The sequence below is a fragment of the Octodon degus genome, unplaced genomic scaffold (genome assembly GCF_000260255.1).
Source record: "Octodon degus isolate 3935 unplaced genomic scaffold, OctDeg1.0 scaffold00271, whole genome shotgun sequence".
Taxonomy (NCBI): domain Eukaryota; kingdom Metazoa; phylum Chordata; class Mammalia; order Rodentia; family Octodontidae; genus Octodon; species Octodon degus.
Window position 1 is genome coordinate 1,534,902 of NW_004524847.1, and position 25,273 is coordinate 1,560,174.

The window sequence follows — 25,273 nt, forward strand, 5'->3', positions numbered from 1 at the left end:
CATGGGAACCACTGCTATGCCATGGGCTCACCTGAGTGGCGATGGACAGCCCAGCCATGTGGCAAATTCTCCGAGCGTTGCAAGCACGAGTTGTGTGCCCAGCTTCACTCGAGTGTCCTGGTGTACAGGATGGACCTTGACCTTGTGGAGACGTGACTCTGAGGCCAACAGTGCTTGCCTTGTTTGCATGTGTGCACCTCTATTTATACAAGCTGAGACTATTTTTGAAAACATGGAAGCATTTCTCACTAACCTTGCTTTCACCCAAAACAACTCTTCTACTTGACCAAACACAGAGCCCCGCAGCCTCTGCCCCTCCTGTCAGCTGTCAATAATAGTCTCAGAAAATAGAACCCCACACTGATGTCACCTGTACTGAGTCACTTACTGAATCCACAATGACCCCATTATATACCCACTTAGCATTTTTCTCCTGCCTGCCACCAGGATATCTTGGGCTAGCATCTTTCTCCTACCTGCCACCAGGATATCTTGGGCTCGGCATTACCTCAGGTTATACAGCTCTTAAGTGGCAGAGCTGTGACTGACATTCAGGGGTTTTGGTCACCACAGATGTGGCCTCCACCTGTCTCCAGATCACCTGTCTGGACAGAAGGCTGGTGGTGTCGGATGGGGTAGTGCTCTGGGCTTGCAAGATGTGGACAGCAGCCAACTTCCCTGAGCAAGGGGGCATGCTGGGGGCCTCTCTGCGTGCTCAGGAGTGACAGGAAGCAGCAGGTGTGCACTTGGGGAGCACAGGAGCTGTGGTGGCTTCGGGCCAGCAGCAGGACCTAACAGCAACTTGCAGCTAAGATGGCTGAGTCAGGATCCTGCCCTTCCAGTGCTCACGCTTATTTTCCAAAGCCGAGGGCACATGCGTCCATGTAGCTTGCATAATAGGCCGTGTGGCTCTCTGAGCTTGGGGAGGTACTTCTGACATCTCCCTTGCCTTCTCAGAAACAAGAGGATATTGTCTCGGAAAGCCACGCTATCAGAAGGCAGAAACAGTTTTGGACCAGCCAGGGAGCTCAGTGGATTAAAGCGCTTGCAAGCAGGTGCAGGAGCCAGGGGTTCGATCCCCGGGCCTGCCATGCCAGCCTCACCCCTGGGGTGCACTGACACGGCAATTGAGACTAGGCGTGGTAGTGCACACCTTTAATCCCAGCTCTTGGGAGTCTGTAAACAGACGGATCACTACAAGTCCAATCTTGTAGTGAGACCCTGAATACCCTGTAGACCTTTTCCTGAAATACCAAAGAAAAAAAAAAAAGAAAAAGAAAGAAAGAAAGAAAAGAAAAAGAAGAAGGCAGAAACACACATGGAGATGAAATGATGGAACAGTTGTGTAGTGCGCCAGAAAGCTGCCGGAGCTCTTCTCCATTCATTCCTTAACTTGGTGCTTATTGAGCACCTACTACGTGCCTAGCCCAGTGCCATTCAGTGGGATGCAAAGGGAATCAAATGCACACCTCTGGGTTTTGTGTGTCCTGGTGGCGTGAACGTGGGAATAACTTTCAAAATGACAGTCATGGTAGAGAGAAATAAAAGCTGGGGAGTGGGAATGACTCTCACCCCACGTGACCCAGATGGCCGGAGACAGAGCACACCACCCCTGGCAGGCTGCGAGCCCAGAGGGCCCTGAGGGCTCCCTCCTTGATCCCCACCCCAGCAGGTTTGACTTCAGGTCTATGTGACCCTGTAGAGCTCGTTCGCCAAGTTTTATTCTTTATGAAAGATCCACTTCCTGACACTCACAGAGCAACTCCTCCTAATTCAGTGTTATTTTATAAATACTGTCCCTGCCAGCATCAATCAGAAGCAGCTGACTTCCAAGCATGTGACACTACCATGCGACCCAATCTGTGTTTACTTATCAAGTTGGAGAACACACGCTGCAAAAGCAGCGACCCTGCCGCTCTCCCAGTCATGCCCCACTTTCTTCCCGTGGTGGCTGGGTCTGGGAGGCGCTGTCCTGCCACATCCTGGCTCCTCTGTGATTTCCAGCAACCACGTCCCCTCCCACACCAGCCAGCCCAGCTCCTGAGCCTCTCACTGATCACGCCTGTGACTTCAGGGAGGTCATTTACCTAACAGGTGTAGACCACTGTCCTACCCTCCACCCCGAGGACACAGGGGTTCTGTGTCCCTAGATGGGCTCTGTGGCCAGGCCAAGGTGATCAGGAGCCAGTCTGCAGAGCACATCCTTGAACACTTGTAAATGCTGGTTTAAATACGTACTGGGCATGAGTTGTGCTGCAGGTAAATGGGAGACGAGGCCCCTGGGACCACGCTGTCTGGGCCTGCAGGGCTGGTCGAATCCTAGCTGGGTTACTGGGGTAACGGGCTAGGCTCAGTCTCAGCTTTCTCTGTAGAACAGGCTGAGGTCACCAGCCTCAAGTGTACATGGGCGGGTGACAGCTGCAGTGCCCCAGCTGCTGTGGGGTGGGGGAGCCTGAGAGAAGGGGGACCCGCCTCCGCGGAAGGGCCTCGCCTCCGCTCTCTCCTGACCAACAGCCATCCCTCTGGCTCTCTCATTCCAAACACAGAAGAGATCTAATTACTCCGGCAAAGCCGTGATGGAGCCAACGGCTGGCACACAGCAAGGCCACGTATCCACTCTGCCTCGGTGGACGCCCTGCAGAGACCACTAACTGCTCCTGCTTTGCTTAGCATGTGACCTCAAGCCGCCTTCACTTTCTGTGTGTCAGGCCATTTCACAGGCGAGAAAACTGAGGCTCGCAAGTTCCGCTGTTGCCCACGCCATGAGCCTGTAAGCAGAGGACCAGAGTCCACATCTGCCCGGTGACCCCCTGTTCTGCTTGGCAGAGCCCACTCCAAGCTCTGGTAATGCCAAACATCACAAGAACAAGTGATTCAGGGGTGCAGCAAGGGTTGGGACACCTGGCCCAGGCCACACTGCCTCCACCTCAACCTGACAGTCAGCAAGAGAAGAGTGTAATTAAAAAGGAGGAGAAGGCAACTTAGCGTCCAATCAAGCAACAGCCCAGGGACCAGCCGCTTCTCGGAGTCTAAAGCAAGGCCAGGCACTTGGAGCCAGCGAGAGTGGAGCGTGAAGCCGGGAGGCCTCCCAGGCAGCGTCCCAGGGCTGGACTGCAAGGCCTGGGCACCCTGCGGCGCCAAAAGGGAGACCAGGCAAAGGAGCTGAGAGCTCCGGGCAGGTGTTGCCCCGGGCTGAGGGCAGGAAGGGAGGAGTGTGCCCTGCCCCTGGGGCCGCAGAAGAGGCTTGGCCCACGCACCGTCTGCTTAGCGTCTGGGCGCCCTCCTGCGTTTCCCAGCCGCGTAGCTCTGGCTCCTGGCTCTTGCCCAGGCCTGGCAGCACAATCCCAGCACAGGTCCGTCCTGAAAACCTCTTGCTCCGGCTTTGGAGCGATCCGGCCGTAGGTGACAAGCAACAGAGATGCGCGTCATTTCTCAGGAAAGCACGTTAGAGTCAGCGCACAACGGTGCAGCTCTCCGCCCTTTCCACAGTAGTCAGGAACCCCCGTGTCCCGGAGTGGCAGCCCCACATTGCCACGCCGACAGGCCCCTTCCTTGGAGCAGGATCTAAAGCCGACTAAACCGAAAATGACTTTCCACGCTGAGGCACTGATGTTCCGGGTCGGTTCACCTCAGTCCAGACCGGCTAATATAGTTTGCTTTTATTCTTAGATTTTGTTTATTAGCACGTGTTTGCAGCACGTCATGATTCCGTGCATCGCGAGGACTTGTTGCTTGTGCGCGGTGCATCTCGATTGCCTCTTTCTCTTTTTTCTTTTTTGCAGTACTAGGAATTGACCTCAGGACCTTGAGCTTGCTAGGCAAGCGCTTAGGCCGCTGAGCCATCCTCTCCCTGCCCCTCCCCCTCCCCCTCCATCTCTTGCGTCTCTTCCCGTTTGTAGGCGATCTATCTCCCTGTTTCCTATTATCTTTCATTTTGCTTCCCACTGTCTTTACATTATTTGTACTTTGAGTTTCTTATGTAAGAGAAGCTAGACGATATTTAAGCTTAGCCGTCTGATTTATTTCGTCTAACATTATAGTTTGATTTTAAATGGCAGCGCGGCTCCCCCTTTGCGCTTAGAATTGTTCTCTGCGATGAATGAGAGCATTACTTGGAACCAACCCAAGGGGGAGCTATGGTTAGCACCAGGCGGCCGCTCCCCGTTACTGCGGCCCGCTGTCCCCAGCCACCTCCTCACCTGGAGCTGCGCGAGAAGAGAAGGGTGACCATAAAGCCGCTGGGCGCTCCTCGCTCCCTCCCGGAGCGCGATGCGTCCACTAACGCACTCAGCAAACGTCCGCCCAGCTCCTGTCTCGGTGGCTCTGATGGTCCCCTTGCCCCTCGGTGCTCAGCAGTGTGCCTGCCCACGGGCTGCCGGGGTCGCCTGCCTGGCACATGGCCCCGCCGCAAGTGCCTGCAGGCACGCCCAACTCACTGAAAACCGCTGCTCTAGGAGACCCGGGCTGCCCTTTAAAAATCTCTTTAGTTGGTTAATCAACTAAAAATGTGCAACGTCCTTTTGTGGCTTCTAGGATTTTATTAGAATTATAAGTTCATATTTGAGAACTAGGGCTAATTCATGTTATGTAAATATTTCTTATTAGTTTGGAATATTGGGGTCATGTTTACGTTCAAAATTACTTATTTGGAGTGTTTTAGGCAAGATCAAGTAACTCAGCATAGAGAATTTTATATCCTTAGAAGAGAGCTACATAGAAAGGAATGATAACCAAAAATACTAAATGGAATTTTTCAATAGGCTTGAGAAAAATGCTACCTTACCATTCTGGCTAAAAATGAAGAAATTAGGGCAATCATGTGAGTCACAGTGGGAGGGATTCCAGTTTTGGCTGTGTGTTACCTAAGATCGCAGAAAATTGTTACATTTCCTAAAATCTGTCCCAATTCAGCTTAATTAAACAATAGTTCACAAGAAAAGTAGGGCAAGGACACTGTGCAGTGGGGCCAGCAGCCGAGGGACTCGAATCATCCTAATAAGGTGTTCTCTTGACTCTCACCATCCACTGGCACAAAAATTAACAGCCTTCGGGAACAGATGGGGCCAGCGATTGCTCATCTCGTCATAACTTATTACATATTCACCCGTCAATTTGTACTTTAGAAACCGACTGTCTCCAGCGAAGGAGGGCAAATTTGAGAGGCAAAACCTATTGAGTTTCATATCAAACCCTTGGTAATTGCAGCCTCCCAGGGACACTCAAAGCTGCCGTGAGGCCAATTTAGCAACAGCCTCTGAATTTAAGGTGCTTTTGTTCTTACGAACAGAGCTGTGCTCCTGTTTGACAGTATTACTCAGCCCTTTGCCAAGAGTGTGAAGTGTGTCCAGCTCCTTTTCCTGTTATTCTAAAGGTAAAAATCGGCAATAAAACCCATCAGGTGACTGAGACTATCGATTGCCAACACATTTCAATGCCTCTACTGAACAGCATCAGTGGCCCAGAGCCCAGCATCTAAAGGGCCAACATGTAGGGAGTAAGTCACATATTTTAAAAGTTTTATCAATTGTTTTCATACCTGCTTTTGTATTAGGGTTTTGGCCCTTTTGGGGGGTTTGAAGGGTGCTGGGAATTGAGCCAAAGACCTTTGCGCTGAACTACATCCCCACCTGTTTTTCTTTTTGTTTTTTTATTTCTTATTTTGATACAAGTTCTCACTGAGTAATTAAATGCCAAGGTTGGGTTTGAACTTGGAATTCTCCTACCTCAGCTTCCCAGAGTGCTGGAATTATGTATGTGGCCACTGCCAACTTCACATTTACTTCACCCCCAGCTTTGTATTTGGTTCTTTTTATCTTGATCCATTCCTTTAGCCTGTCAGGTTATTTGTTTATTTAAAATAGAAAACTTTCACTCTGGAAGTGAATCCTGTTATTTTTAGTTGTGGATTATTTTCTCCTTCCGGAGGGATGGTTCATTTATTTATGTGCAGTTGCCAGTCATCTATCACTGTATGACAAACTACTGTGGTGACTTCAAACAGTAGCTATGCATTTGTTCCTGAGTCGCTGGGGGAATTGGCTCAGCAGAGTGGTTTTCTGCCACTTCTGCCCAAGGCCGCTCCCCTGGATGCTCTTGCCGGGAGGTGCAGCCAGAGCTGGGTGGTCCCCGCCAGTGTCGTCACCTGGCACAGCCAACGGTCTGTGAGAAGCCCCAGCCTGGCAGCCTCAGTCTCTCACATGCAGATCCTCCCTCCAGCAGGATGGCTCAGCTGATGTGGATGGAAGCTAGTTGCAGGAACCCATTCCCCATGAACAGCTGCCTCCAGTGACATTCACCTGTGTCCTGCTGGCTGCACAAGTCCTGTCACAAGGAGGGACAGCACCAGAACCAGGCTTTGAGAAAGCACGGTTTTCTGGGCCCACTAAAGTGACGATCTTGCCACCTCCCCTGACATAAAGACTGGTTCTGCATGCTATACATTTTAAACCATCAGAAGCCAATTTAAATACTTGAACGTCTGTGAAGAATTCGCCAGATCTTTCCAGTCCTGTGAACATTAGTTTCGCTTAGCTCTAGTGGAAAGCAACTGAATTTGCTCCCTAAGGTAATAGTAGGTGTTATTAGGTAATACTAGGTACCTACCTAAAAAAGTATATTCATTTATTTTTTTCAAGCTTTACTCCCTGCTTTTTTCAGAGATAATTAGCTATAGCTGTAAGAGACAGAAAACCCAAAATAATAATGGCTCCAACAGGACAAGCTCTGGCTTTTCTTGCAAACATTTCTTCCATATGTAAACAAAGCTAAAGCAGACAGTCTAGACGTCCCTGCAAGCTCTGTGGTCGTCAGAAAGTCAGGGGCCCAGAAGCCTTCCATCTCTTTGCTCTACCATCCCACTACCCGCCTTCCATTTGAAGAACCACATCACCAGCCCCAATGGCTGCCGAAGCTATGGTAATCACATCTACCTCCCAGCAAACAGGAAGTGAGGACTGAAAGCACACACCCTTCCTGGCCAAAGCGCCTGGAAGGGACATTTTCCAGGAGGCTCACACATACTACTTCTAGTGACACCTCATTGTTTGAATCAGGGTTATGCTTACAAAGGAGGAAGAGGGGAGAATGGGCCCTGGCAGCGACCTGTAGTCTGCGCCTCTAGCAAGGCGGGGCTCACTCACATCCTGGCTCCAAGGACTGGTTGTCTTCCTTTCCCTCAGTCTTCCTTTCTTCGTCTATGGAATGGGACTGATGACATCATACACCTCCTCGGGTGGCCTCGGATCAGACAGGCCCATGTGTGAACTCATTGCCCTCGTGTCTCCAGGCTGCGCAAAGAGTGAGGTGCTGTGTTCCCCCTCGCAGTGTCACAGCCCAGGGAAAGATGTGGGGAGGAACAGTGACTTAGTCCTGACTCTGATGACAACCACAGTCAAAGGTGAAAACAGATGTGACCCCTCGGTTCTCTGTCAGTTTTAAAATATGAATGAGTGTCCAATACAGAAACAGCATGACGATTGATGAAAAACTGCAAATCCCAGCAACCCGGACTCCACCGTGGGGGTCACAGTCACACTTTGGGGCTGGGCTGCTGTCACAGAAGTCCTAACTCATGCTACCAAGACCCTTCTGGTCCCACCACCGTGGAGAGAATGACAGGCATCTGCGCAGCTGGGAGTTGATCTGGGTAATGGCATGACAAAGGCAAGAGCCTCAAAAGAGCCAGAGGGCAAAGCCACCTCCCCACACTGCCCTGGGGCCCCAGCGGCTTCCCTGGATCCCCTCCTTCCCTCCTGCTGCCAGAACAGTGCTTTGGTGACCACCGGATAAACCAGAAGCTGAATTATGAAGAGCAGCTCCCCATTGGACGCTTCCTCAAATGGAGATGAAGCTGGCCTGAAATGCTAACGCGGGTCAGTGGGAACATAAGTTGTTATTTCTGAGTCATTCCGTGGCAGCTTCAGGAGCCCGGGCCACCCTGATGCTCATCATGTGACTGGTCTGACAGCTTGCCTACTAATCCTGTGTGCTGAGGAACACAGGGGAGACCGGAGCGAGGAAAGTGCACATCCTACCGAGGCTTCTGGGCAGGAAGGAGCTGTTCTCTTGTGCGACTTTAGAACTCTCCTGCTTCTGTAGATCCTGTGACCAAGCCCCGGAACTGCCATGAGCTGGACTCTAAGCAGTGGGCCCCACCTTCACCCCCTCATTGCCCTGAGTGTGGGTCCCCTCCAGACTGGCTTCTAAACCTGTTGCTCAATGAAACAACATAAAAAATTTTCATCTCTACATGACGCGCCAGCCTCAGTCAGCGGAACTCATACCCATTCATTCGTGTGTATGTGCTCAGTGGAAATGGTGTCACCCCTGAGGGCAAGAAAATCGATGACAACAGCACAGGGTCAGGAATGTTTGCTCTTGCAAGGAGCCATGCCCCCCCAAAGGGCTGTGGTGCATGAATAGGTGTTCCGTCAGTCTGTGGAATCCACAGCTCATGGGGGCAGGGGGTGTTAGCTAAGAAAGTTCTCTAGGATGGCTCTTGGCAGAGCTGTCCACAGGGAATGAATAAGGTACCCATAGTAACCCATCAGGGAAGGACACATTGAAGTTGAGTTACCCAAGGCTGCCCAGCTAGGGAGTGGCGATGCCAGGATTTCACCCTGGACAGCCCACCCACATGTGCATACCCACTATCTCCCTGTTGAGGGCTACAGGAGAGAGGCGGGTCCTGTCTGCCTGCTTGGTCAGCGGGCATTTTCAAAGGGTGTGGGTGGTGTTTAGTCACATGACTGCCTGTGGCCCATGTCCCAGGACACTAATTTAGGTCTCCAGTAATTCTCAAGTTGGCCCTCAGCGGATCATGGCCTGCTTGGGCAGCTCTCTGGTTGAGCATCTGGAATCAGGATGTCCCAAACCCTTCCAACTGAAGGATGTTGGAGGGGGGTTTGGTTTCAGGTTAGAATCTTCCCAACTACATAAAGGACAAGATGTTGGACTCCCCAGTGGCAGCAGGGCCAAGACCAAGGCCCGTATGCCTGGCTGAGCCAGCAAGCTGCAGGGGTGGGGCTTTCTTCGACAGGAAGGGTCAGGACAGATGGGACCTTCTGCAGGGTCGCATGCCATCCTGAGTTACCTCTAAGGCACGTGTGCTAGGCCGTGGTAGTGAGCTCAGGGCACACCTGCTGGAGCAGGCTATTTGTATCATTGAAACCTCTAAAAGGTTCACCATCACTGTGGACCTAGATAATTCTCCTCAAAATCATTGCTTAAGTGGAATCAGAAGTCTCCATTTCCTCTTGCTAGTTGATGACATACAATAGTATGCCATTTTGTCACAGACCTGACTGCCCTGGTTCTCCTGCCAGGGAACAGGTACAAAGCTGCATGTCAGGCTGCAGCCGGCCCAGGCAGCCCTGCGAAGCCTCCTCCTCCCCAAGGCTGCTAAGCAGCTCTCCTCGCCTCACGAGCACTGCCTTCCTGGGGCCTTGTTCATGCGCCATGATGCAGGGAAGACACTGCAAACACCAGTGCTCGGGCCAAGGCACTGGGCAGCACTTGTCTTTACGAGAATTCTAGCCACTAGGAAGAGGCTGCCTGGCCAAGACACAGCAATTGCCACTGTTCACCAGCCTGTCAGGTTGGCAGGCGTGTCCTCTGACGAAAGACAAGGACTGCCCCGGCTGAGACTTGCAACTGGCAACCTGTAATTCTTTCATTTTGCTCGACCGGGGCTGCTGATGGGAGTGACAGGGTGATTATCATTTACTGTAACAACATTGTGACGGGGGAGAAGACATCAAGGCTCTGGGGAGGACGCAGCATGCTCTGCCTTCTGGAAGCACACGGGTGTGAGGCAAGCATGCTGGGAAACCTGGAATTCTGGGGATGCGCAGTGCCCCCTACTGGACATGGGCTTGGAGTTGGTGCGCAGGCGCTGGATCAGGCTCCAAGAGGCGCCTCCGAGGAGGAGTAGACACGGGGCTTGGAGAGGGGCAGTGCACAGGCTGTGGAATGTCAGGCAGGGAGGTCAACTGTCCGCCCTCGTCAGGGCACTGGTGGCGCAGGCCAGTGTGGACAAGGAGAAGCTCCTGGGCATCGCCACAATGCTGTTCATCTCCTGGAACACTCATGGAGGAGCTACCAAGCTCGGTGCTGAGCTTACAGGCATAAACAGAACATAGTCGTGTGGGAGCTGGGATGCGTAAAGACAGTCTTCGGCTGGGTTTCCACCCACAGTGAGGTTTAGGAAATGCTGCAGAGTTTGCTTTTCCTTGGAGATTCCCAATGTGTATTTGCTGAATAAAGGCAGAGAAATCTTGCTGCGGGGAGACTTGCTCCACTATGACTGCCACATATTTCCCACATCTGTTTCTCTAGTGAGGCTGAGGAGCTGGAATTCTAAGCTGGAAAATGCTGCTTTAGGAGGCTTAGTCCGTCCTTGTAGAACTCTCCTTATCAGGAGTTTTTTTACCCACTGTAGAACCTGGAAAAAAGCAAGGCCTGACCTGACTCTGTTGCCCGGGCAGGCACTGGCAGGAGCTAACGTGGCTCTGGGCTCACAGATGAACTGAGATTTGAGACGGAGCCTTGATCCTAGAGGGAGGTGCCAGAGTAATGTGCAAAACGTGTGTGTGAGTGTGCCCACATGTGCATGCGGGTGGAGAGGTGTGATCTCCATGGCAGAGACCCAGATTGGTACCCTCAGACCAGGATGTGGTGGAAGGGTAGGGTGGCAGGGCACCTCAGAGGAGATGGGCACCAGGACTCCTACTCTGCCAGGTCCCCGGCTCTATGCCAACTCAGCTCCAACTCCCATGTTACTCTGCACTGGCATGATTGGCTCAGAGCCACCTGGGGCAAGGTCTGCTATTCCAAGGTTTCTTTCCTAACAGTACACCTGGCATGGCACCGAGGGCTTTCCATAGATCAACCCACTAGATCCTCATGGTGACCCAAGGAGAAAGAGGTGTCGGGTTCCTTATGTTGCACATGGGAAGCTCGGGGCTCGGGAGGTTGGGTGCCCTGACCCAAGTCACATCGGTACAGGCTGGGGATGTCCCCCCAGGTCCTCTTCTTCAGTGCTGCAAACCCATTTGCCTAATGCAGGCACTGAGCAGTCTCCATCAGCGTGGGTTTGCTCCAAGGCAAATCCAAATGCGAGTCCACACTGATGCAAGGACCAAGCTTAAGAGCAAGTTCTGGGCCGGGGAGATAGTTCAGCAGTCTAAAGCACCTGCTTAGGCAAGCTTAGGTAAGCGCTCAGGGACTGCGGTTCAATCCCCAGCACCACATGCCATGCCAGCTCCACCCCCAGGATGGGCTGAACCAGCCACACACACACACACACACACACACACACACACACACACGAGCAAGTTCTTTCATTTCCTGCTAACTCCTTAGAGGACAAGCCCTTTTTCTGTGACCATGAGACTATTCTAGAACAATCCTACATCATGTTATCAAATCTGGAAGAGTAAAGGAGATAGTCTCCGTGTATTTTCTGTTGATAGTCATTACCCCAAGAGGCCTTTTTTCATCCTATAATCATGTTAATACGTTTGCCAGTTGCAGGCCATGATGACTTCATTTTTATACTTGTTCTTGTTCAATTAAAGGCAAATTAAGCAGGGCATGGATTCAGGCAATTAAGCATTCACTAGGCAGTGGCTGAGTGAGAGCCCCTGAGTCAAGTGTGCTTAACCTGAGACTTTGGTGTGGAATCAATGGGGTCAACGCCTCTTCTCTGCCTCTGGCCATGTGGAACTCTCTTAGCAGCTCCCAGGGTGAGATCTGGGGCCTGAGATCTGCTTCTGATTCCCTTCTTTTAAGTTCAGTTTATCAGTACATTTTAGTTATACATAATGATCACATTCATCATAGGAATTTGGACCTGTACAAGATGTACCTTGATACCTCGGGTTCTCAACAGAGACCTGACGTCCTAGGTTAGGAAGGTAGCCAAACCATAGACTGGGGGTGGCCAGCTGGACCACTGGGTGGAGAACCCCGATTCGCCAGCGTGGCTTGGTGAGAGACAGTGCCATAGGTCACATGCTGTCCTACAAAGGCCTGGGGCAGTGCAAGGGGCCACATGCCGGGAATGCTCTGTCTGCCCTGCCTCAATTTCAAGGACAAAGAAACAAGGTTCACGGGTAGAAAATGAGCCTTGAAGCTTCTAGTTGAGTGGCCATATTGGTGAGCTTAACAAATGGACCCAACCATTAGGCTAGGCAGGTTCCTGTCGTTTATCTGATCACTGAGCTGAACGGCTGATGTTTGGATTCCATGTGGGAAAAGATGCAAATCTGCTTTGGTGATCAGAGAAACGTGTTAGACAAAGGAAAGAAATCTAGGCTGGCAGCTGAGCTGGGCGAGCACTGTGTCTCCTTTGAGCTCTCGTAATGTCTGCAAGTGAATGCTCCTGCTGGGAACCAGGAAATATCCTGCGCTGGTCTCTTGCCAGCAGGCCCCCTCAGTGAAGCACTGAGCTTGCACAGGGCATCCCGTGCCAAATGACGGCCACACAGTGGTAAGAAGAGTGGACCAATTTGCCTGACCCAGTTCCAAATGCTGTTTCTTTCTATCTATCTATCTATCTATCTATCTATCTATCTATCTATCTATCCATCTTTTTTTTTTTTTCAGTTTTAATCTCAAAAAGCAATACATCCACCTTGGACAATAGCCCACACAGTGTGTCTTGCCTGATGGCCATCCCTAATCTCAACCCTTTCTCTCACTTCTTTAGACTTTTCGTATAGGCAGTTTTTTTTAAAGAGAAGAAAAATAAGAAAAAAAGGTGATACAGAATTTCAAAACTAAATGATAAAAAATTAATAAATAATGGTTGTTATATATTGTATATTGTTTTCAAAGTAGTTGTTCAGATTACCAGATATGGGCATGCAAAACTGATTAAATAATTGAGCATTTGCTCTTCCTTTCAATAAACCAGTAGAAATTAGTAGTACACCTCTTTCCTTTCTCCTTTCCCCATCCCAATTGTTCTTTTCTTTTAAGCAGTTTCTTTCCCTTTTACAATATCTTTTGAGCACCTTTTGAGTCTCTTATTTATTCTTTCAGTTTCTTCCACTAGGGAGACAATATGATATTCAAACACATGGTCTGATTCATTTCATTTATGTGTATGGTCTCTAGTTGCATCCATTTGCCTATAAAAGCCTCGAGTGTACCCTTCTTTACAGCAGAACAGTGCTCCATTGTGAAAGAATACCACAGCTTTTTAGCCATTCTTTTGTTGATGGGCATTTGGGTTGTGTCCAAGATTTAGCCATAACAAATTGTGCTGCTATACACATGGGTGCATGTATATTCCTGTGGTATGACGTTTTCAATTTTATGCAGTTATGGATATAATCTGTACTTGCAAAATATATGTGTATGGCAGAGTTTTCTTTGCAAGCAGGTTCACAAAGATGATGCCATCTATGTGGATGACATTCTTAGTAACCTTTCTTAGTAACAGAGTCTAGAAAATTTTCTACGTTGGAAAATATTTGATCTACAACATTATCTAAGTGCAGCAAAATATTTCACAATTGGAAGATATCCCATTTTATTAATTCTCTGCTTTGGACAGACAGGGTCTCAGTTATTTTCTCTTGTTACTGGGACGAAATACCCAACACCCCCAATTAAGGAAAGAAAGCTTTATTTAGCACACCATTTGTGGAGGTTTCAGTCCACATTCAGCTGGCTCCAAGGCAGAGAGGCACACTGCAGAGGGCAGCTGTTCATGGGGGCAGAAAACAGCAAAGAGCAAGGGGAGGGGCGGTGAAGGCAGCTGCCAGCAAGCCCCTCTGCCTCCCTACGCTGTGTGCAGGCTGTGCCCCTGCCCCCAGGGCAGGTGTGACACTCACACCCGGAATGCCAGCAGCACTCACCCACAATCCCAGCACTGGATTATGAATTAACCACAAACCCTAGAAGCCCACCCCAGTGACTGCACGAGGCTCTGAGGGGAAAACTCGACACAAACTACAAGAGCTAGGCTGTCTGCACACTTCTGCCATGACAGATAGTATTCCTGTGAACTCCCTTGCGCAAGGCCCGTGTTGGATTTGTCCCCAAGAAATTGAAGGCATCGTCTTCAGTAACTGCTGACCAGCTGCCCTCAGGAGTCACAAGCACTCCCTGTCATGTTGGGTCCGGGTGTGCAGAATCCGTGCTCTGATATCCCCAACGATACCCCAGGGCCGCACACAGCGAGCGCTGTGCCTGCACCTTCCGCTCGTCCGTGAGGGAGCCCAACCCCCCACCCCATCTCTGAGGGCCCCGAGAGACAGTGGCTCTTCCACCCTAGGTGCTCAATTAAGATGTTCTCTAAGTGGGATTGCTTTGAGCTTTGGGACTCCTCTGTCCTTTGCCTCCCACGCCAGCTCACCATGACTACCTGGTGCAGACCCCAGGCTGCACTTTCTCTAACCCCCAGGCTGGGTGGTGGTGTGCTCTGAACCCGTAGTTCCCCTTTCAGCGCTGTTTGTGTGCTTCTGCCATTCCTCCTGAGATCCAGCCAGGATGCCGGGGACTGTGGCTTTGTGGCTTTGCAGTTTTGTGAGTGTTGCCCCCATCACAACCTCAGCACACAGAGGTGTCCCATAAGAGGCTTCCAAACGAAGGCCATTGTCACAGAGTCATATCCACAGGAAACAAATGCCCTTGCAAATAAACAGAAACAGGCAAAAAAAAAAAAAAAATTAAGCTGTCATTCTGCTGATCGGCAGAGATTTCATCTTATTCCAGGTCCTTTAGTGTGATGGAGTGGGAACAGGGCGCTGAAACGCCACAAAGCCTGGGCAGTGCGTCATTGTTTTTCCTTTGCAAAATGATTGGCACGTTAGTCTGTCACCAGTGCCTCTCGGTAACCATCTCCTGCGCTCCCCTCCTGCCCTGCAGGGACCACTGTGATGCGGGTGACAGCCTTCGATGCGGATGACCCAGCCACCGACAATGCCCTCCTGAGGTATAATATTCGTCAGCAGACGCCTGACAAGCCATCTCCCAACATGTTCTACATCGATCCTGAGAAAGGAGACATTGTCACCGTGGTGTCACCTGTGCTGCTGGACCGGGAGGTGAGTTGGCAGGCGGAGTGTTTTCTTTTTCGTGAAAATAGCATGCGGTCTCCCACAAGAGAAGCTGGGGGTCAGTGGCGCTTTCTATGGTGAGGGCAGAAGTGAGACACTCCCACATTGTCAGGTGGGAAGACCTGTGCAAGGAGACAGGCGGGGTGGCCAGGGGAGCACACGCTCTCAGAGGCCCTGGCCCTCACGGCGCCCCACATTCTTCAGCCTGGTGCCTGTTCCTCACCAGCCTTTTCTTCAGGCCCCTCATTCTGGCTTCTACAGCAGGGAGGGGGAAGAGGTGGGGAGTCAGAGCGTCCCTGTCCCAAGTCACTGAGGCTGACCTTGGTGCCTCGTGAGACAGCTTGGTTCCCCTCTCTGCTGTGGGTGTCCCTTCCCCCACAGGCCCTCCCTGGAACCTCGCTCACTGCCACATCACGTCACAATGAGTGTCCCTGGACCCATCAGGTCACAGGCTGGCTCCATGGCTTTGCCCAGACTGTTAAAAGTTTCAGAATCAGTGGTTATATTCGAATATTTAGATTCATGTTTCTTTTTAAAAAAATTCTTATGTCCAGAGTTTTTGAAGTTTAGAACTTGGGAAACTTTTGTGAAATTGAAATCTTAGAGCCCAATTTTCATACAAACATAATCAGTCGCATGACATGTGATGGCCACACAGCTAGGTGTCGGCTGTCCTGTTGAGACTGCATGTGAGCCCCCATCCCTACTTAAGTCCCCACCCGAAGGTGCCCCCCAGCCCTGAGCTCTCCTGAGCTCAATGTCAGCCCCTAGCTGCCCGACAGCAACCTCAGTAGGAAGCCCTGTTGGCCTTGCAGACCCAGCCAGCCTAAGAGACTCGGGTCCCCTTCCATCCTCCCCGCCCACCCTCGCCCCCCAGATCTGCTCGCTTCTGCAGGCCACGGTCCTGACTTTGTTCGCCAGGCTGGCCATGAACCCATGGCTCAGGGTGCCTCTGTGACTCCTTGCTCGGTGCCTTTCTGTACTGGATTCTGGCTGAGACCAGGCCACCCTAAGAAGCCACCCCATCTCCGTAGTCCTCGGGGCTGTGTTTGTCCCCCATTCCCTGAGTCCATGGCTTGTGGCCATTATCATTTCACATTGTAACTGTCTCTTTAAAGAGTATGCCCAGGGCTGGGGAGATAGCTCAGTGTCTAAGCCCCTGCCCGGCAAGCGTAAGGACCCGGGTTCAATCCCTGGTACTACATGCCATGCGAGCCCTGGGACTCTGGGCGTGCTGTGCTGGCCCTGAAACCAGATATGGTGGTGAATGCCTGTAATCCTAGGGCTGGGGAGGCTGAGACAGGAGGATCACTATGAGTCCAAGCTGTGAGACCCTGTACCAAATTAATTAATTAATTAATTTTTATATATTAATAATAAAGAGTATCCCCTTATTCTTGGGCTATCCTTGCATTATCCAATAAATAATAAGTGGCCATATTACTTTATATTGAAATATAAAACTTTAACTTATATTTGTTGTAATTAAAATGTGCAAATCAGTTCCTTAGTCGTACCAGCCCTGTATCTAGTATCCAGTAGTCAGCCTGGCTGGTGGCAGTGGTGGTGGATAGCACAGGACATTTGACTGCTGCAGAAAGTGCTGTGGCCATGTACTCACGGGGGGCGCCTGATGAGCCTGGTCACACCAGGTGGGTGAGCCTGGTCACACCAGGTGGGCAGCCCACTGCCCACCACAGTCTGAGCATCTCTAAAAATCCTAATTATACATCTGTTGGCACAGAGGAAGAAAAGCAGGTGTAACCTGGGAATGACCCTAGGATTTTACACTTGAGGCGTAGGAAGGAGTAGGAAGACATGGAAAATTATCAAAAGGGAGAAAGAGAAAAATTACATGATACTGTGACTGTCATTTGGAAAATATAACCGTCCCTAGTTCTAAACAGAATACTCTGCCCAGCTCCATCATGGTCCCCTCCTCTTGCATGACTGCCGCACTTTCTTCCTGGCAGTTAGGTGTGGGTGCCCAGTGCCGTCCACCCTCTCCATCCAGTGTGCCTTCCCGCACACCTGCACACCAGCGCATGTGCACCAGCCTCCAACCACCCCCACCCGAGCCTGCGAGCGAGCTCCTCTGGGCAGCATGTGCCAGGATTTCTCTGTTGCAGCTGCCCCCAGTCCTGACAGCAGGTCCTTTCTATTTATAAACCAAACTGGGAAGAGGGGGTATTATTCATGTTTAAGTTTATTTGGGGGACAAGAGTATTTCTAGCTCCTGATTTTCTCATCTGAGCTTCAGTAAAGTTATAATAAGCGTGTCATTATGGGAGTTGAATTAAGCATTTCCAACCACCATACATAAACAACCCCCAAGAAAAGATAAACGCAATTTAACCGAAATGGGAAAATCGATGCAAATGAATGAAAAGTGTCACTCTGCAGCAAGGTTTTCCAGAGTTCAGTGCTGATCCAGGCAGCTCTGGCATGGTCTGTGGGAGAGAGATGTCACCACATTGTCATGCGGGCCGGCTGTTCCGGGCGGGCGCTGTGCTGCAGCTCCTTGCTGCCCCGCAGCTGAGGGCAGCGCCCTGCTCCTTGACCTTAAGAGGCAGCACGCGCGCTGCGCTTCCCACGGCTCTGTTCTTGTTCGAGGTTCGCGGCGCCTCCCTCGCCGGCACCCCAGCTCCTTTCCGCAGATCACTCGCGTGCTGCAGACCCAGGGGCTTACTTCCCGTTGTTATCTCCGGAGAGCTGCTGGCGGGCAGCTTGTCCTAAGTGTGGCTCTGCAGGCCATCCTGGGCAGGCTGGTGCTCTCAGGGCAGAGTGTGCGCCCTTTATTTGCAGGAAAGTATTTTCTTTGGACTCGTAAGAACATTGGTGCGATTCACGTTGATTTGAGTTTGACCGTCCTGTCTTCTCAGTGTCTCTCCGGGCGCGCCAGCCTGGGCTGCGGTGAGTGGACGAGCAGGCAGACACTCCCGAGAGAGCCGGGCTCCTGGCTGGGCGAACTCCTTGCTCAGGCCCCAGCACTGGCTCAGCAAGGAAGCAAAGCCTGCGCGTGTGCCCCTGCTAGGTGGGCGTGGAGGTTTCAGAAAGCCTGCAGTCTGCAGGAGCTCAGTCCAGAGCAAGATGGATCTTTTATTTTGATTTCCCATGTGGTGCGTTTCCTCTCACGAGTCCATCTCCTGGTGGACCCGGCAGGAGGTGTTCACTCAGGGGAGACAGAGTTGACACAGACATGGGTCAGCAGTGGACACTGAGCAAATGCTTCGGACTTGGCCGCTTGCCTTCCTGTCCTCCACACTGTGTTTTGTCGTAGAGCGTGTTGCAACTGCGAGCGGTAGTGGTGGGGAAGGATCTCCAACATGCGGCCAGCTAGGCCATGGACTTCTCTTCTCCCCTCCCGCCTCATGTCCCGGGAATCTCACCTGCGGCCAACAGAGGCAGATGCCGTCATCTGATCTGCTCTTCACCCTGCCCCAAGGTTCAGGCAGGAAGAGATTCTGTCCAGCCTGATTCCTGACGTATTCCCAGTCCCTATCATGTTAGAGGTACCTGACAAGCTATTGTTGAGAGATAAAAGAAAAGAAGGACGTGGGAGATGGAGACTTGAGGCCCAGCTCTGAGGTCAGCTGGGGTGTCCACTGGTCATCCTTCCTTGGGGTGGCTTGACATTATGGACATCGTGTTGCCTTGCACACCTGGGCCATTCTCCACAACAAGTGCATCTGTGTACTGAAGCCATATGGGAGCAGGAGCTACCTGAAGCAAGGGACCTTGGATCTTTGTCCCAATGATGTATTGCCAATGCCATGTATAATATAGCACCAGACGCACAAGAGGCATTTGTTGAGATCTGAGACTCGTTGAGTGGATGGAAGGAAGGAAGGATGGAGGGATGGATGGAAGGATGGATGGAAGATGGATGGATGGATGGATGGATGGATGGATGGAAGATGGATGGATGGAGGGAGGAGGGAGGGATGAATGGATGGAAGGATGGATGGATGGATGGAAGGAAGGAAGGAAAGATGGATGGAAGATGGATGGATGGATGGATGGATGGATGGAAGGAAGGAAGGATGGATGGAAGATGGATGGATGGAGAGAGGAGGGAGGGATGAATGGATGGAAGGATGGATGGATGGATGGATAGATGGATGAATGGAAGGATGGATGAATGGATAGAAGGATGGAAGGATGGATGGATGGATGGATGGATGGATGGATGGATGGAAGGAAGGATGGATGGAAGATGGATGGATGGAGGGAAGAGGGAGGGATGGAGGGAAGAGGGAGGGATGAATGGATGGAAGGATGGATGGATGGAAGGAAGGAAGGATGGATGGAAGATGGATGGATGGAGGGACGGAGGGAGGGATGAATGGATGGAAGGATGGATGGATGGATAGATGGATGGATGAATGGAAGGAAGGATGAATGGATAGAAGGATGGAAGGAAGGATGGATGGATGGATGGATGGATGAATGATGAAGAGATGGATGAGGTTATATTTTCAGTTTACTATCTCTGAACGTATTACAGACCTTGTGGCCTACCAGACACTTTTCTGTGATATAAACAGGAAATCATTTTGAGAACTTAGTCTCACTCTCATGTAATCATTCCCTAATTTAGATTATTTGCCTAACACCTACCAATGCCAGGCTTCCTGCTGGCCTCTAAGAAGTACTGCTTCTGTCCATCCTCTGGTGCAGAGGATGCTGATCAGGATCTGCGCCTCTTGCTTAAATATTTGAGAAAATGTTGAGAGAAAATAAGAGCCATATATCCTACTCAATGAAATTGGGTTCAGCCGGGCACTGTTTTATTCTTCTCTATAGCCATACTTAGCCACTCCATACTGGCAGCTCTGTCTATGTTTTTAAACTATGTCTGGCTGCGCTACAAAATGAAATCAGATAAAGGTCTCTAACGTTTGATAAATGGTTTATTTAGTTGATCGTCTTGGCTGCTAGACTGAAATTCATCAGCAGAAATCTGCCAGCTTTTCTGGACGCAACTACAATTTGCAACTACTCAGAGTAGCTAATGGTCAGAGTATTTTTGCAAATGGAAATAGTTTCCAAAAGAGGCTCTTAAAAAGCGATGCTCGTATTTGCATTGCGAAAGCATCGTTCGCCTTTTTAAGGAGTTTGAGCTTTAGCACTTTCCTTTCCTTGTTTGAATTCTCCTCTATCCTATTATGTATGATCTCCCAGAAAACCTAAGGAAGGTGACGGACAGCTCGTAAAAGGTACGTACAGTATAAGATACCAAGCATGGGAATGCCCTTTATGTTCTATTTTCAGCCCAAGTTTTAGGTCAGACGTGAAAAATTGAGAGAATTTCCATTTTTGTTTTTGTAGTAATGTCATATAAAGATTTATCTATGTCTTCAGGATTTAATTTTACATTTATGTCCATTTATTTGCTCTGAGATATTCAGGAGTCCTGGAATGTATCAAAAAAGAAAAGGAAGAATATTGGAGGAAACAGTCTACGCGAAGGGGCTGGTGAATTTCTATGTATAGTCATGAGCCAGAAGATAATTCTGATTTGGGCAAAATGATCCAAGTTAAAGAGACGTCACATAAGGTGCATCTCCAGAACCATATGCAGGAAACTGAGAGAATTATATCAAGTCAAATTGCCTGAAGAAAATAATAAATAGTATTTTCCCCTCATTCCTGGAATAAAAATTAGAAGCAGAAGTCACATTCTTAGGAAAATAAATGTTGTGAGGCCACTTTAATCTAATGCTAATACATTTCTCATTCTCATCATGTTTAAAACATGGGCAATAATTGCACACAATTCGATCATGCTGTCAGGAACATTCTCTTTCTTTGTTTCGGTGGGTGGGACCAGAATTAGATAGTGGCATCCTCACCATTTCTGCTAGCTATTTACTCATAAATATTTTTGTTGAGATAATTTCCTCCATTTTTTGTATCACTTACTGCTGAGAAAATAGAGGGAAAAAATGTAGATGTAAATAAACTGTCTTATTTTTAAAATAACACATTATCCTTACAAATGGAGCGCAGGTGCTCAGCCGTCTGCAGGCTTACACTTGCCCTGTGGCGGCAGCAGACACAACAGAACAGGTTCTGTGTCCAAACTCAGTTGCAGGAGTGTGGGGCATTCGCTGATGGCAGAGGGTAGAGGGAGAGGGTGGGTCTTAGGTTGTGGCCCCCGCCACCTCTCCACTTGGGATAGATCCCTGCAGGGCTCCGTGGGTCGGAGGTCCCCACTGACCACCCTCACCATTTTCCCCTTGGCTCTGAGATGGGCCCATCAGTTGATGGCCAGGCTGCCTCCAGTCGCCCTGTGTGACCTCAGCTTGGCTGAAACCTGGTCTAAAGGGTGGGAGCCCAGACTCCAGGTTCACAGCCTCTGCTGCCTTTTATCAGCCATGAGACTCTGGAAAAGTCACTGAGCCTCTCTAAGTCCCAGTTTATTCCCCTGACACAAGAGGATAAGCAGTCCCTTCTTCATAGAGGTATTCACAAGATGAAAGACGTGCCCAGCAATGGTGTTATGTTCAACTTGCCCCGAAACTGGCACTCTCAATATGAGCTGAGATTGAGATCAGTGTTTCCATAGCTGACCATGCGACTGGAGCAGCCAAGACCAGGCGCACCCCTTGATGGACAGGGAGGCCAGCGGGTCTCGCCCTTGCAGCAGGGAGTGTGGCCACCTTTCCAGTTCAGTGGAGCACCAGGATAACTCAGCTCCCAGATGGCGGGGCTCCTTGGTGTGTGGGTAAGCAGAAAAGAAATAGCATGCACACGTGTGTGCACACACACACGCGCGTGCGCTTTCAGGCTGAGCATGGATCGTGTGCAGGAGCTGGAGGAGAGACACTGCAGGGAGTGCATGATGGGGAGAAGAAGGGGCCAGGTGAAGACCAGAGAGTGAGGATGCGGAGTGAAGAGAATGGAAAGGAGCAGAGTGGGCACAAGCTTGCGAGGTCTTCCAATGTCATCCTAAGGATACCTACTGTCACGGTTTATGCCATGGGGCCCCTCTAAAGGCCCCTCAAAGCTTCATGCAGCCATAGGCGGGGCTCTGCGAAGTGATTGGATCACAGGGGCATGATACGTCTCAGTAATTAGCCCACTGATGAGTTTAGAGCTGAATGTGATTTGGAAGGCAAAGCCTGATTGGAGGAAATGGTCACAGGGCATGGCCTAGAAGGCCATTTGTCCCTCTCTCCCCCTTTGGTCTTTCTCTGCTTCTTACCACTGTGCCACAGGCTGGTTCTCCTCTGTGATGTCCCTCTTCCCTGTCACCCTGCCTTGGAACCAGCTGGCTATGGATTCAAACCTCTACAAACTGTAGAGGCCAAAATAAACCTCTGTCTTTAATTTGTGGGTGTCAGGTATTGTGTCCTAGAGACATGACCGTAACTACGACATCCACCAGCCACTGTTTAACCCTGAAACAGCCCCAGGAAACACAGGGCGACAGAGCCGTGAGCTGGGAAGGAAGCCGCATGTGCCGATAGGGACACCCTAGGACCACGTGGGGCATCTAGCTGCTGGGCGGGTATGCTCAGTCACTGTCGAGCTGGATCTCAAAGACCATGATCCAGAGGAGAGAGAAGGAGCTGTGCTCAAATCGACATTTCACAGCTTGTTGGATTAATGACCAACCTTCTCTGTTTCCTCTACTCATGTGCATCTTAAACTGTTAGACAATCAGTGTCGCTTGGTGCAGGTTGAATCAAAAGACACTTAACTTCATCATTAAGTGATATTCATCTTTTTGGATTTGACAAATGTTTCATTTTCTATGCTTTCTTTCATTTTCCCTTTCTAGTTTTGGTTTTATGTAGTTAAAAAAAAAACTTAAAATGGAGGGTGATGAAGAATTTAGAGTACTTCTGTTTTTCTGTCATCTTAAATTTCTCCATCTCATTTTATATGAAGTACCCTAAAAAGCCGAAGAATGTTTTGTTTTTTGTTGTTTTTTTTTTTCTAGAAGAAATTTCTTCTTTTTTCTTTTAGAGAACTGTTTTCCTCTAGTATTAGCCAAGCAGCATGATTAATGCAGGTTTTGCCAAGCCCCATCTCCGTTAATAGTCCTGGCTGGAGTGGAGCTCTCCAAGTTATGAATAATTTTTAGCTGAGTTCTGGCTTCAAACAGGAGGACAGAAATGGAACAAAGCTCCGCTCCCGTCATATTAAGAATGACCGTCATCAAAGGGAGGGCTGGCGAGCGGCCTGAAGGCAGCTGGCTCAGTCTCGCCTTCTGCCTGTTTGGCTTCCAGCCAGGACCTGGTCACCACAATAGCTGTTGTCCACTTTCAGCATAAAGCCACGTAGGGAAAGGTGACCAGAAGCCACCATCTGAGACTGAGGTAAAGCAGCAAAAGACCACTTCAACACTTTTTGATATCTCAAAATACCTGCGATCCACACTGCTTCCATGTTTTTGTTTTAAAGGGTTTCTCACTTGCTCATCAGTTTCCTTGGGATTAATGGTCAGTCATACTCCTCATTAGAACATTTTGGGTTCTAAAAGGCCTTGCCTTTTAGATATGTGGCACTATGGTGTCACCTTAGTATTGCAAAGGACTACCAGGGGTAGGATCATCTGTTAGGTTGGAAGGGGTCACACTTCTTTCCTTAAGCATCAGAGAGTAAATCTGTTAGGCTCAAGGGTAAATGAGCAAATTGAGGATATCATATAGGTGCTTTATCACTTTTTAAAAAACATACAAAACATTTTTTAACTCATGGGCCATTGTCAAAAAATCGCCAGAAGGGTGAGCGTGACAGCACGATTGGTAGCTTCTGGCTCATGGGCTCGTCTGTCAGAACAGCTGGTGAGCAGTGTTCGTGCGGCGGCTGTCCCCTGTCTCCCCGCGTCTGTGTCCGAGGCCCTCGCCTCACGTGTGAGCTCACTTGGGTTCATCGTCACCTTCAGGTGTGATCACAGGGACAGGAAGGTCATGGATGATGGAGCTGATTTCCAATTTTTTCTGGCAGTACCATCCATTTCTCTCATAATTAAGAAGCAGATTAAGCTCAGGTAATTCATTTGTAACTTCAAAATTTGATTGCAATGATTAAAATAACTAGTTTAACCTAAAAATAGTAAAATAGAACGTGTTGTCCAGACATGGACTTCGTGTTGGTGCCGTTGCCTGGAAGTGTTTCTGTTGTCAGAGCCGCAGTGAAGAGAGACTATGGTGCAGCATCCCAAGGGGAGGACAGAGACTTCCTGGGGGCAGAGCTTTGAACCCAGGTGGGCCCGTTCACACCAGCGCAGGGTAAGGTGAGGGGAGCCAGAGGCTCATGCCACACTCTTCAAACTTTGCAGGAATCTGAAGGAACAATGAGGTTCCTCTAGCATCTCCTGAAGGCACAAAGAGACATCCTCAGCCAACTGTGGCATATTTCCCAGGTGACTTCTCCGACCTCTCTCTTCCCTTCTTGTCATTCTCCGACTTGACACTGGGGCCATGATAATAAATAAACTGAAATGAATTTTTGAGTATCCATGATGTGGCATCATAGGTCAGGCACTGTAGGTACTTGATACTTAATTAAGCCTTGCTAGCAGCCTGGTGAGGTTGGTACAGTACTCGTAGTCCTACAGATAGAGACTCAGCATCACTGAGCTCTAAACCTGTGTCAGCCCACCTCCAAAGCCCATGGACCTTTTTCTCCCCCATTTTTTTTTTTTTTTTTTTTTTTTTTTTTTTTTTAGTGCAGGGTCTACAGGGTGTTCAGGGTCTCACTACTAGATCAGGCTCATAGTGATCCACCTGTTTACAGCCTCCCAAGAGCTGGGATTCAGGCATGTGCCACCACACCGTCTCAATTGCCATCTCAGCACACCTGCTTGCAGGGGCTTTAACCCAGTGAGCTATTTGGTCAGCCCCCCCACTTTGAATCAGCAATATCAACATGTACTTTGGAGACAAGAGATGAAGTAGATACTGAGCCTGCTTTTCAATGCAAGAAAGCAAAATAACAAAGACCTTTCAGGGCAACTTTTATTCTGATCAGGCTGTGGGCTTCAGTGCTGGGGACCATATGGAGCTGAGGCCTCCCTCTGGTCATTGAGCCCATTCCAGGTCGCTGAGCCTAGGGGGCTCCTACAGTTCCGTGAGAGGCAGCTGTGGGCAAACGCCTTCCCATGAGCAATGGTGGAAATGCAAACAGTACCACGGATTTGTTCAGTATCTTGGCAGGAAGAACCCACTGGCTTTACAAAGTGCCCACGA

General features: G+C 49.8%; 1 protein-coding gene across 1 annotated transcript in view; it reads left to right on the plus strand.

Moving 5' to 3' along the window:
• The window catches only part of Cdh13 (cadherin 13), a 1,069,859-nt gene that overhangs the window by 787,357 nt on the left and 257,229 nt on the right, over positions 1-25,273 (plus strand). Inside the window, exon 7 of the mRNA XM_004646558.2 lies at positions 14,878-15,056. Within this exon, the coding sequence (XP_004646615.1) occupies positions 14,878-15,056 (179 nt within the window). The remainder of the gene's footprint in view (positions 1-14,877; positions 15,057-25,273) is intronic.